Source organism: Sciurus vulgaris (genome assembly GCF_902686455.1).
Source record: "Sciurus vulgaris genome assembly, chromosome: 15".
NCBI classification, from domain to species: domain Eukaryota; kingdom Metazoa; phylum Chordata; class Mammalia; order Rodentia; family Sciuridae; genus Sciurus; species Sciurus vulgaris.
This window is the reverse complement of record NC_136476.1, coordinates 10,827,306-10,840,138: the sequence shown is the minus strand read 5'-3', so window position 1 is coordinate 10,840,138 and position 12,833 is coordinate 10,827,306. Positions and strand designations below refer to the sequence as shown.

Below are 12,833 nucleotides of genomic sequence, written 5' to 3'. Positions count from 1 at the left end.
TATTTTATTTAGGGACAGGGTTTTGCAAAGTTGCTTAGGGCCTCACTGAGTTGCTGAGTCTGACTTTGAACTCAGTTCCGTCCCATCCTTCAGAACTGCTGGGATTACAGGTGTGTACCACCGTGCCCGGCTTGCTATTTGTTTGCTGTTTAATACTTTTCATTTCTCACTTTTTAAATTTCTGCCTCTTTTGTGTTTATCTGCTTTTTGTTACTAATCATTTTGATTCCTTTCTCATTTCCTTTGTATATACTTTTAAATACTTCCTTTATGGTTTCTAGGTAAATTATATTTCACTTCCTAAGTTTATAATATTGTATTTTAAATTGTTATCAGCAACCTCAATAGCATACAAAAACACTACAGCTTGATACTCCTTCCCTAATTATTAATGTGTTGTCACAAATTGTGGGGGTTTCAGCCATGGCCTGCATGGATGAGGGAAGGGTTATCTGCTGGAGGTTGATGCTGGCTGTAAATCAATTAATTACCCATAAACTTATCTAATCAATAAACACACAAGAGCCAATACTCTTTTCAAATGGGAGGGGGCTTGATGGATTGGGCCCATACCAGATCTGGCCTCTAACAAGATGGAGTAGCCCAACTCTCCTTTATTTTATAGTCACACAGGTAAAGTGGGCCAAGACCGGGAGGGGCTTCTTCTATAATGAACAGGATGGGGCAGAGTTAGGGGAATCATTTGTTTAGGGAACTAGCATATCAGTCAGACAGTGAGCCACTCCCGCACAGCACCACTTACTTCCCAGACTATCTGTAACAGTCGGTCATGACTGCCAGTTCCTAGAAGTCAGTCATCTGTATCCCATGGCTTAACCAAATCTGATTCTGCTAGATATGGACGACCCTCCACAACAAATTGTATCTTTATGCTTTGGATGTGCAAGAGCATAGGGTTACAATTATTTTTATTCTTATTTCCCATAAATCTGGGAAATTAAAAGTACAATTGCTAACTAAAAGTGTAACAATACTTCTTTATGTGTTTGCCCATGCATTTACCTCTACTGGAGATCTTTATTACATTTTAAGCCTTGAGTTATATCTAGTAGTCTGATGATATAGAATAAGATGAACTCAGACTCAGTTTCTTTTATAGTTTCATGCAATAACATATTTCTGGTATCAGATATAGGAAGTTTCTCTTTGTCCTCCCACACCAGGAAAGCAGTATTGCATCAGTGGACACTAGACATCCATCCTTGAATTAATTTCTGTTATATAGTCTGCCTGTGGATAATGTCAGATCTGACAGGTAAAGGGATCACTGCCCAAGAGTCTCTCCTTCCACTTCAGATGTAAATTGAAAGCCCAGGTGTTTTTTTTTTTTTTTTTTAAGTGCATATTAGTTATTCATATATGGGGTTCATTTTGACATATTCATAAATGTTACATGCAAAACAAACCCTTCTATATGAACCCCTCCCCTAATCCCTTTCCTCTACTCTATTGGGTTTCCATTTTTTTAAAAAAATTCATGTATGTATGTTTTTATGGATGCATTATAGTAAGTGTAAAATTGAAATGCACTGTGATATATTCATAAGTGCACATAGATATTTTGTTGACTTCATTCTCCAGTTCTTCGTATCTTCTTCCACCCTCCTTTTCCCAGGTCCCCTGCTTCTCTTCTGATTGTTTTTTTTTTCTCTCTTGCTTGTGCATGCAACAGAGAATATTTGACCCTCAACTTTCTGGGTCTGGCTTATATCAGTTAGCATGATGTTTGCCAGTTCTATCCATTTACCAGCAAATGAAGTAATTTCATTCTTCATTATGCCTGAATACAACTCCATTATGTGTCTATACCACATTTTCTGTATTTGTTTGTTTATAGATGGACATTTAGGCTGCTTCCATAACTTTGCTGTTGTGAATTGTGCTGCTATAAACATTGGTATGTGTGTGTGTGTGTGTGTATCACTATATATTGTTCATTTGGATAAATATGAAGGAATGGATAGTATATCAGTGGGTTATATGGTGGTTCTATTCCTCATCTTTTGAGGAATCTCCATACTGCTTTCCAAAGTGGTTGGTTGTACTAATTTGCAGTTCAACCAACAGGGTATTTGAGTAGCTGGCTTTTTGTCAGGATTCTCACAATTCTCCCTTTAAGTTCCATTTATTTGATAAAGTGCCTTATAGAACTCATTAGAAACACTTAACACTTACCAGTTTACTTACACAATAGAAACACAACTTACCAGTTTAGTACAAAGGATATTAGAAAGGTTACAGATGAAGAGATACATATGCTGAGGTATTGGGGGAGGGACATGGAACTTCTACACCTTCTCTGATTGTGCTATTTTCTGGGAACTTCCATGTTTAACCATCTGTAAGTACTGTGAACCCTATCCTTTTGACTTTTTATGGAGGCTTCATTACATTGGTTATCAGCTTAACCTTCATTCCCTCGCCCCTCCCTGAAGATTAGGGGTTAGGGTTGAAAGTCCCAGCTGTCCAATGCTACCTTTGTCTTTCTGGTGACTAACTCTCATTTCTGGTACCTACAGTCCACCAGCTACCAGTCACTCATTAACATACAAAAAGACGTATCGCTTTGAAGATTCCATTAAATCTTTAGAAGTTGCATACCAAGAAGCCAGGAAAAAAGCCAAATTTGTATTTTATTCTATCACAAATGCCCATTTACTTCAATCTGAAGGGCTTTCTTTAACCTTCTTATGTTGGGTAGGCCTAGTGGTAATAAACTCTCTCAGCTTTTGATTTTTGGCAACATCTTAATTTTGCCCTTATTTTTGCAGGGCAGTTTTGCTAGATACTGGATTCTTGGTTGGTAATTTTAGATGTTGACTTCTTGGTTGATAGCTTTTCTTTTAGTACTTTAAATATACCATTCTCTTGCCTTCTGTTCACCATGGTTTCTGCTAAAAAATTAATATTACTGAGTTATGTTATTAATGTTATATGGTAAGTTGCTTCTCTCTTGTTGCTTTCCAAGTTTCTCTCTTTGCTTTTTAGGACTTTGATTATGTTTCAGTGTAGATCTCTTTGAATATATCCCACTTTGACTTTACTGACCTTACTGGATTTGCAGATTCTTGCCTATTAAAATTAAGGAACTTTTTGTCAATGATTTCTTGAGATACCCTTTTCAGATCTTCCTCAGATCTCCTCCTTAGAATCTCATGATATGTATATTGGCCCAATTGATTACAGCTCTCAGGTTCCTCTGGGTTTGTTCACTTTTCTTAATTTGTATTCTTTCTATTCCTTATACTTGATAGTTTTAGTTAACCTATCTTGATGTTTATTGATTTTAAAATTTTGCTTGCCCAAATTTGCTGTTGAACTTCCTTAATAATTCTTTCCTTTCCAGTATTATACTTTTTGTATCTAGAATTTTTGATTCCTTTTTACAATTTCTCTATTTATTGATATTTATTTGTTTTGACATTACTTTTCTGGGTTCCTTGAGCTCTTCATTCATGGTTCCTTTTAGGTTTCTATACATATTTAAGATAGTTTATTTAAAGTCTTTTTGGAGTAAGTATGATGCCTGTACTTCTGAAGGAACTGTTTCTGCTAATTTCTTCTGTGAATGGGCCGTACTTTCTTGTTTTTTCGGCATGCTTTATCCTGATATTGTAACCAGACAAAAGAACTCTAAGAAAACTAAAGAAACTACAAACCGGTATGTTAATTAACATCAGTACAGAAATCCTTAACAAATGTTACAACCAAATACTATGATATTTAAAAAGTATAATACACTTTGAGTAAAGGATTTTTTATGCTAGGAATGCAAGTATGAGTCATCAATCAAGCCTATTAACCCCACTAATAAAGTTAAGAAAAGAAAGTATAATCTCAGAAGAGGTGGAAAAAGCATTGACAGAATCCGACATCTGTTCATGATAAAAAAAATCTCGTAACAAACTGGGAATAGGAGAGAACTTCTCTACCTTGTGAAGGACATCTTAGAAAAACCAACTGTTATCATAGTTATTTGGAAGAAGACTGCTTTCCTCATAAAATTAAGAATAGTACAAGAATCGTGTTTTCTCCTATTTCTAGTCAAATTCATGTCAAAGGTTCTAGCCTCCACAATAAGTCAAGAAAAATAAAGACTGGTTAGAAAAGAAAAAGTAAGACTATCTTGGTTTGCAGGTAATATGATGAAAAATGAAGAGAGTACTAAAGAATGTGTGAAAATATCACAAATAATAGGAAGTTTTATAAGGTTGCAGGATACAATATCAATGTAAAAAAATTAGTTGTATCTAAAAATGAAATTAAGAAAAAATTCCTTTCACAGGTTAAATATTTAGGAAAAATTTAAAAGAAGTACCAGACCCATAAGCTAAGAATATTAAAAAGTTTTCAAAGATTAAAAAAGACTTAAATAAATGGAATCATATATGCACTCAAGGTTGATAGACCTAATTTCTTTTTTTTCCCACATTTTTTATTGGCATATAGTTGTACATATTGAGGAGATGTATTGTTAGATATTCATACATGCACATATTATAACTATAATTTGGCCAGTATCACTCCCTAGCATTTCCCCTTTCCCTCCCTTCTTCTCACCCTTTGGTCCCTTTTCTCTACTGATCTCCTATTGAATTTTAGGAGATCACTCCCACCTTGGTTTTCCTTTTTCCTTGCTATCTTCCATGTATGAGAGGAAACATATGACCCTTAATCTTCTGAGTCTGACTTTTTTCACTTAACATGTTGGTCTCTAGTTCCATCTATTTTCCTGCAAATGCCATAATTTCATTTTATTTATGACTGAATAAAACTCCATTTTGTGTGTGTGTGTGTGTGTGTGTGTGTGTGTGAGTGAGTGTGTGACATTTTCTTTATCCATTCATCTGTTGATGAATACCTAGGCTGGTTTCATAGTTGGGCTGTTGTGAATTGTGGGGCTCTAAACATGGGTATGCATGTAAGTACTATAAAGTGGTATAGCTGGATCATATGGTGGTTCCATGCCTAGTCTTTTGAGGAGCCCTCCATACTGATTTCCATAGCTGTTGTACTAATTTACAGTCAGTGGACCTAATTTATTAAGGTAGAAATCTCTCCAAAGTATAGATTTCTTACAATCTCAATCAAAATATTAGCATAGCTTTCTTCTAGACAATAATAAGCTTATTATAAAGTTTATATGGAAATGAAAGGATATATAATAGACTAAACAACCTTTTTTTTTTTCTTTTGTTTTGGATATCCAGGATTGAACTCAGGGTACTCGACTGCTGAGCCATATCCCCAGCCCTATTTTGTATTTTATTTAGAGACAGGGTTTCACTGAGTTGCTTATGTACTTCATTTTTGCTGAGTCTGGCTTTGAACTTGAGATTTTCCTTCCTCAGCCTCCTGAGATTGCAGCCTCCTGCTGGGATTATAGGTGTGCCCTACTGTGCCTGGTCCAGACTAAACAACTTTTGATAAGAATAGTGTTCAAAGATTTTCAGTAGTTGATTTAGTACAGGAGAAAAGACTTCTTATCCATCAGAGGGATCATGGCTGAGACCCCTGTAATAAAAGATTAATAAGAAAAAAATCAAATTTATTTAACATAAGTTTTATGTGACACAGAGCCTTCATAGGTGAAGACTTAAAAACGATGAAGTATTTTTATGGACAGTTATGCAGAAATACAATTGGAGAACAATATCTAATGGTAAAAAGCTGGAAAAAATTTAGCAGGGCCTATTCAGATTTTTCTTGGTGTCTCTTTGTAATGCAGGCATAAATCATTTTGTTCCACTTTGCTTTATTATGTTTCACAGATAATTTTTTTAAATGAACTGAAGGATTGCGGCAAACCCGTGTTAAGCAATTTGTTAGCACCATTTTTTTTTTTTTTAAACAAGACTATGTGCTGAATTTCTTTTGCTTTGCCGTATTTTGATAATTCTCAGTATTTTAAATGTTTTCATTACTGTATCAGTCATAGTCATCTGTGATCCACAGTCTCCTCAGGCCTCCCTGGCCTCCCTGTTCCCTGAGACACAGCAGTATTATCATTAGGCCTCACTGAGTGCCATGGTTCATGCCCGTAATCCCAGCAGCTCTGGAAACTTAGGCAGGAGAATAGCAAGTTCAAAGCCAACCTCAGCAATTTAGTGAGGCCCTAAGCAACTCAGGGAGACCCTGTCTCCAAATAAAACACAAAAAAGAACTGGGGAATGCAGCTTAGTGAAAAACAAAAAAATAATAAAATTAAGCCTCTTAGAATCTAAGTGAAAGAGTTACACATCCCTTACTTAAATCAAAAGCAGGAAGTGATTAAGCTTAGTGAGGAAGATGTGTCCAATGATGAGATGGGCTAAAAGCTAGGCTTCTTGTGCAAATCTATCAGCTAATTTACAAATACCAGAGTATACATTTTTGAAGCAAATTCCAAGTGCTATTTCAGTGAAAATAACAAATGTTAAGACAAGTGAAACTGCCTATTGCTGATATGGAAGAAGTTTTAGTTGTCAGGATAGAATCTCAAACTATACACAGTGTTCCTTTAAATCAAAGATTAATTCAGAGCAAGACCATAACTCTCTTCAGTTCTGTGAAGCCTGAGAGAGGTGAGAAAGCTATAGTAGAAAAGTTGAAGCTAGCAGAGGTTGATTCTTGACGTGTAAGGAGAGAAATCATCTCCATAACAAAAGTACAAGGTGAATCAGCAAGTACCAATGTAGACGCTATAGCAAGTTATCCAGATCATGCTAAGTTAATTGATCATGCTACACAAAGCATGTTTGATATAGACAAAACAGCTTTATATTAGAAGAAAACATTATCTAGAACTTCCGTAACTACTTAGAAAGGAATCAGGGCCTTCATTCTAGGTTTCAAAGGATGAGCTGATGTAGCTTGTGACTTTTAAGTGGAAGCCAGAGCTTATATACCCTTGTCATAATCCTAGGCCTTTAAGAAAATGCTGAATCTACTTTTCCTGAGCTCTATAAATAGAAAATAACGCCTATGACAGTACCTCTGTTTACAGCTTGGTGGTAGGGATTCAGCCTAATCTGACTGCAGCAAGTCATAACTGCTTTGATTGCCCCTACGTCTTTGCCTGACAGCTTTGATGTTAGCTTGAGATAAATTGTTTACATTCTGACTTAGAGGAAAGCCACTCTTGTTCTGACCATTACATAAGCTTCCTCCCTTTGAAGTTGTAGGGATGTGCCAACCTTAGTGCCCTCTTGACTTTAGTCAGTAAGTCTCTGTAGATTGCATTTTGTCTGATCTTGTTTCTGCCTCTTTGGTCTTATAGAACTTATAGTCAGTTATATTACATTGGATTTTCCCCAAATAGTGGTTTATTGAATATTTGATCACACTCTTGACAACTACTGCTTAAAAAAAAAAAAAGTGTTTTAAAAATATTACTGCTCATTGACAGTGTGCATGGTCACGAACAATCTCTGACAGAAAGGTACAACAAAACTTAGGCTTTTATGCCTGCTAATAACAATGCCCACTTGAAAGCTCATGGATCAAGGAGTAATTTGAATTTTCAAGTCTTATTATTGAAGAAATACATTTTATAGGTCTATTACTGCTATAGATAACTATTTCCCTGATGGGCAAAGTGAAGTGAAACCACCTTGAAAGGATTCACTGTTGTAGATGCCAGTAAGTACCCTTGTGACTCATAGAAAGAGGTCAAAAATATCAACATTAAAAAGGGGTGTGGAAGGAATCAGTTTTAATTCTCATGGATGACTTGAAGGGATTCAAGACTTCAGTGAATGTAATAATTGCAGATGTCATAGAAATGGCAAGATAACTAGAATTAAAAGTAGAGCCTGAACTGAATGAATTACTGCAGTCTCATGATAAAACTTTTAACAAATGAGCAAAGAAAGCGGTGACTTGAATCTATTTCTGGTGAAAAGGCAGTTAACACGGTTGGAATGATAGCAAAGACTCAGAGTATTATATAAACTTAGTTGACAAGACATTGATGAGGTTTAAAAGGATTAACTCCCAATTTTGGAAAAAGTTCCTTTGTGGGTAAAATGCTGTCAAACAGGTTGTGTTTCATGAAAGGAAGAAGCAATTTATGTGGCAAACCTTTGTGGCACTCTTCATTGTTGTTTTATTTTATGAAATTTTTAGTCTCCTTAATGATTTGGATATGAATTGTCCCTCAAAAGCTCATGTGTGAGACAATGCAAGGAAGTTTAGAGGTAAAGTGATTGAGTTATGAGAGTTGGAGCCCAATTAGTGGATTCATCTATGTCTCTGACATAGTTTAGAGGAAGGTCAAAGAATTATTTTATGACCTACTTTAAGAGAAAAGGATGTCAGTGAGACCTTGTTGCTGTTCTCTCAAATACATAGTACCATATTTGGCTGGGGTGTAGCATGTCCTGAATTCAGTGGGTTGTAAAGCAGTTTTAAGGCTTACCATATAGCTACTTTATGCAACAAAGTATGATATTGGCTGAAGGATTAACAAGCTGATGAGTAAAGCAGAATAACATTTTAAATAAATCTATACTATCTGATTAATTTATTAAATTGAGGGGTTAGGGATTTGCTTTTCACAATAAATGCTGCTAAACAACTAGGTTTTCATATGGGAAACAAATGAAATTCTACCCTTACCTCATACTATATATAGAATCTAACTTGAGATTGGAACATAGACCTAAAGTTAAATGACAAAGGAATAGTTTCTGGAACACAAAACATGAAAGAAAATCTTTGGAGTCTTTGCGGTAGGCAAAGATCTCTTTAGATATAAAAAGCACAAATATAGCAAATATAGCATAAAAGAAAGATAACTTGGATTTCATGAAAACTAAATTTGCCTTCTTTGAAAGACACTGTTATAAAAGAGAAACCAAAGAACATCCATCTATCCATCCACTGTATAAAAATGTCTTCAACACATACATCTTACCAAGGATTTGTTTCCAAAATATATAAGGAGACCAGCAACTCAATAATTAATGGGTAAACATATAATCTGAAAAGATGTTCAGCTTGATTACCCATTAGAGAATTGAACCCAGACTTAAAATATCACTAAACATTGATTAGAATAACTAAGAATGACAGCACCATGTCAGGGTATTGACATGATACAGATTTAAGACTCTCATACTTTGCTATTGTGACTAGAACATGGTATAACCCTTTTGGAGAATAGTTTGGTGAGTTTGTTAAATAAATACATACTTACTGCACAACTTGGAAATTCTATTAGTAGATTTTTTATCTAAGAAGTGAAAACATGCCCACTAAAAAACTTGAACTTGAATGCTCATAGTAAGGTTATTTACCATATTAAAAAGCAGGGAAGGGGCTGGGGTTGTGGCTTAGTGGTGGAGTGTTCTAGCACAACTGAGGCCTTGGGTTTGATCCTCAGTACCACATAAAAATAAAATAAAGGTATTGTGTCTACCTATAATTATAAATATATATGTATATTTTTTAAAAGCAGGGAAAAATTACAGTTATCTATCAAGAAGTGAGTGGATAAAAAATAATGGCATATACAATGCAATACTATGGGGGTTACATTGATACATGCAACAGTGAGGTTCAGTGACTAGGGAGGAGCTTCCTTCAAAAACATTTCAGGGTGTTTTAGAAAATGAGTGTAAATTCCAAAATCTAACACATATAGGGTAAAAGAGGAAAATAATAGTAATAATATGTAGTAGGTTATACTGTTTTAATAATTGTACTGTTTCTTCTCTGCAAAATTAAAACACTTTCAGCAAAGGGCAAACACATAGAGCCTATGAAACTATGATATGATGCATATCTATTGCACATTTATGAATTTCTGATTAAAACTAAGGTGAATTTTCCAGTTCAGTTGGTTAAGTTTGAAAACCATAAGTATTTGTGTGGATAAGGAGATATGCAAACTTCACATCTACTGCTGGTATTAGTGTAATATGTTTAAACACTTGTGAAAATAGTTTGATAATTCTTTATAAGGTAACCACAAAATTCTACTCTTTGCAAAAATCTTTAAAATCTTCAAGTATGCTTATAGTGGTTCTGTAAATAAAAGCAAAAATCTGTAAATAGTTTTCAACAAGAGTGGTGGACAAATAAGTAAATATTGGTTTATTCCTCATTGAACTACAAGTTAGTGAAAATTGTGAACTGTTGGTACAATTAAAATCTAGATTATTTTGTAAAAGAAGGAAGTCTCAAGAAAATATATGTGATACTTTTTCTACAGTTTAGAAAGGGACATACTAAACATTGTATTGTTAGATAATTAATTTTAGGAATTTAAATATAAACAACTAAATTAAAAGAAGATCATGATCAGTGTAGGAAATGTGAACAACAAGGAACACATGAGATGCTTCTAAGATCAGGGTATGGTAACGTTTTATTTCTTGGTCTGGGTCAAAGATTCAGGCATGTTATTTTTAGTATTATATGTCTTTATATGTTATGTTGCCCAATGCAGTAAAAAAGTAAATTTACTGAAATATCCCTAAAAAATAAAAGTAAAATTGCACACTCTCTAGAGGCCTTCAATGTTGAGATTTGTGGTTCGTTGTCATGGATGTCCTGGAGATGGTTTCCTTATTTAGTAAAATATTGGGTTAAAATTTATCTGATTTGTTTCTTACAGCTTATTATCAAGGAAATTATAACAGTTCTATAATTCATGTTTAGAACTTTAAAATTTATAAATCTTTAAATCTACATTTTATAATGTACCTTTCTAATTTAGACTTGATTTTTTTCTCAGATCATTTAAATTGAGTGTCTTGTCCAAATTGACAGTTTTGAATAAAAAAATTTTGTGCTATTTGACAGTAAATTGCTTTTTTTCTCCCCCAGATTCAAGCATCTACTGCATCTGGACCAACACATATTTCACAGAAAATAATTCCTATCTTGGAACTTCCATATATTACTGAGGATGGTAAAATGAAATTGCTTAAGGAAATTTTTGTTATCATACCTATATTATTAAAACAGTTTCCATTTTGAAGCATATTTTCCTGATATGAATATTTAGAGAAAGGGAAATATTTTTTTTCTTTTAACCTAGGTTTTTTGAAAATAAAGACTGCAAGAGTAAACTACCAAATTTATGAACAGTTAAATTTTAATTTTACATGGGAAGCACTGGAGATTAGTAACTCAAAGGACGATTAAAACTTGAGCTTATATACCAATTTGGACTAAATAGAGAAAAGGAGTTTTGTGCTGCTGTACTAGGGGGAGGGAGGTTTCAGAAATGTAACCAGGAGAGGTATGGTATAAAAGGATAAGATTTATTATGCTGAATGAAGGCAGCATCTTCCCCTTTGATAAGAATTTCTCATGTAAGAGTTATCTTTCTTATACAGGAGACATCCTTACAAAGGTATATATCCTTTATAAATTTTAACATCCCTTATAAAGGGAAACTTATGCTTTATCTTCAGAGTTGTGTCTGTGTATGTTGTTTCTCAAAGTAATGAACTCAATATAACCCTTTTGTCAAAAAGACATGGAATGGTATAGTCTCATCTGCTATAGTCATATTAAAAAAAATAGGCAGTAGCAGATATTTTTATATTATGAAGATATTTTCATTGAAATTTCTTTAATATAACACAATTTGGATATTGCTTAAAGTTGCTTTTGTGATAGGATTTTTTTTCCTTTTCTCTCTTTTTTTGTTTTTGGTATAAGTTGAATTTTTAATGCCAAGAATCACTAGTAAGTAAATAATGTTTATTGAATTTGGGATTAAAAAATTCCACAAAACTCTGTAGATGTCTAATTTGTAATGTGGTATTTAGTTATTTGGAGAATTTGGTATAGGAAAAACTTTTATATTTTTTATTTATTGAAGAAAAATCAAGTTTTAATACCAAAATTCACATATAAAATATTGTAAATATTCTAATACCTAATATCTGTTTTTTCATGACCAAACTGGAAAAAAAAAGTGTTTCTGTATTTTTAAGACTTAAAAAGGCCAAATGTTAAATAACAAAAAGTGACATCCTAATCCCATTTTCTAAGCTATACATTTTTGTATATGCTAATCAGAGAGGAAATTTAGTGAGGTCATGTACTCTTAACTTCAGTTTTAGGTTATTAGGGATATATTTCAGATTATTGTAGATTCCTTTAAGTCTCTTTTTAGTTTTATTTAGTGGTTGAATGTTTTTCACGTTTTTGATCCTTTTAAAGGTCGGGGGATATCTGAATATATGGAAAGAGAAAAAAAATAGTTGCATATTGTATAGTAGTTGTATAGTATATGGTAATCTCCCTTTATTCATGGAAGATACATTTTTATACTCCCAGTGGATGTCTGAAATCACAGATAGTACCAAATTCTATTAATACTATTTTTTCCTATATGTGTATAACTGTGATTAAGTTCAATGTGCTTTTCACCTTACTTAAACACTAAATATTGCACTGTGGCTTTGTGAGGTATAGCCATATATGAGGTATGACAGTGAAACGAACATGGATTTTTTTTTTGTCAGTTTCACAGAGTCCTCATTTCTAGAGTGGATCCTGGCAACATCAGCATATGGTTTTTGCTTTCCTTAAAAATTCAGAACTTTTGCCTTTTAACTTAAAGGAAACATTTTATGGCTTCTCTCTGGCATGTTTGAATTGCTAGCATCACTACTCTTGGGCTGGAGCCAAGTGAATAAAATAAGGGTTACATGTACACACACACTACAGTTCCACAGGAGTCCATCTGATAATCAAGATGGTTGCTAAGTGACTGATGGATGTGTATTGTTTGTGGTATGAATACTGAAGTAGTCCAGGGAATACACCTCCAAAGATGACACTTTAGCATGCTGATTATTTTAAATTAA

At 33.8% G+C, this 12,833-nt stretch overlaps 1 protein-coding gene across 7 annotated transcripts in view; it reads left to right on the top strand.

Moving 5' to 3' along the window:
* VPS13A (vacuolar protein sorting 13 homolog A) overlaps positions 1–12,833 on the top strand; it is a 250,147-nt gene that overhangs the window by 78,578 nt on the left and 158,736 nt on the right. For all 7 annotated transcript variants that reach the window (XM_079112077.1, XM_079112076.1, XM_079112082.1 and 4 more), the window contains one exon: positions 10,834–10,918. In XM_079112077.1, coding sequence (XP_078968203.1) covers positions 10,834–10,918 — 85 coding nt within the window. The remainder of the gene's footprint in view (positions 1–10,833; positions 10,919–12,833) is intronic.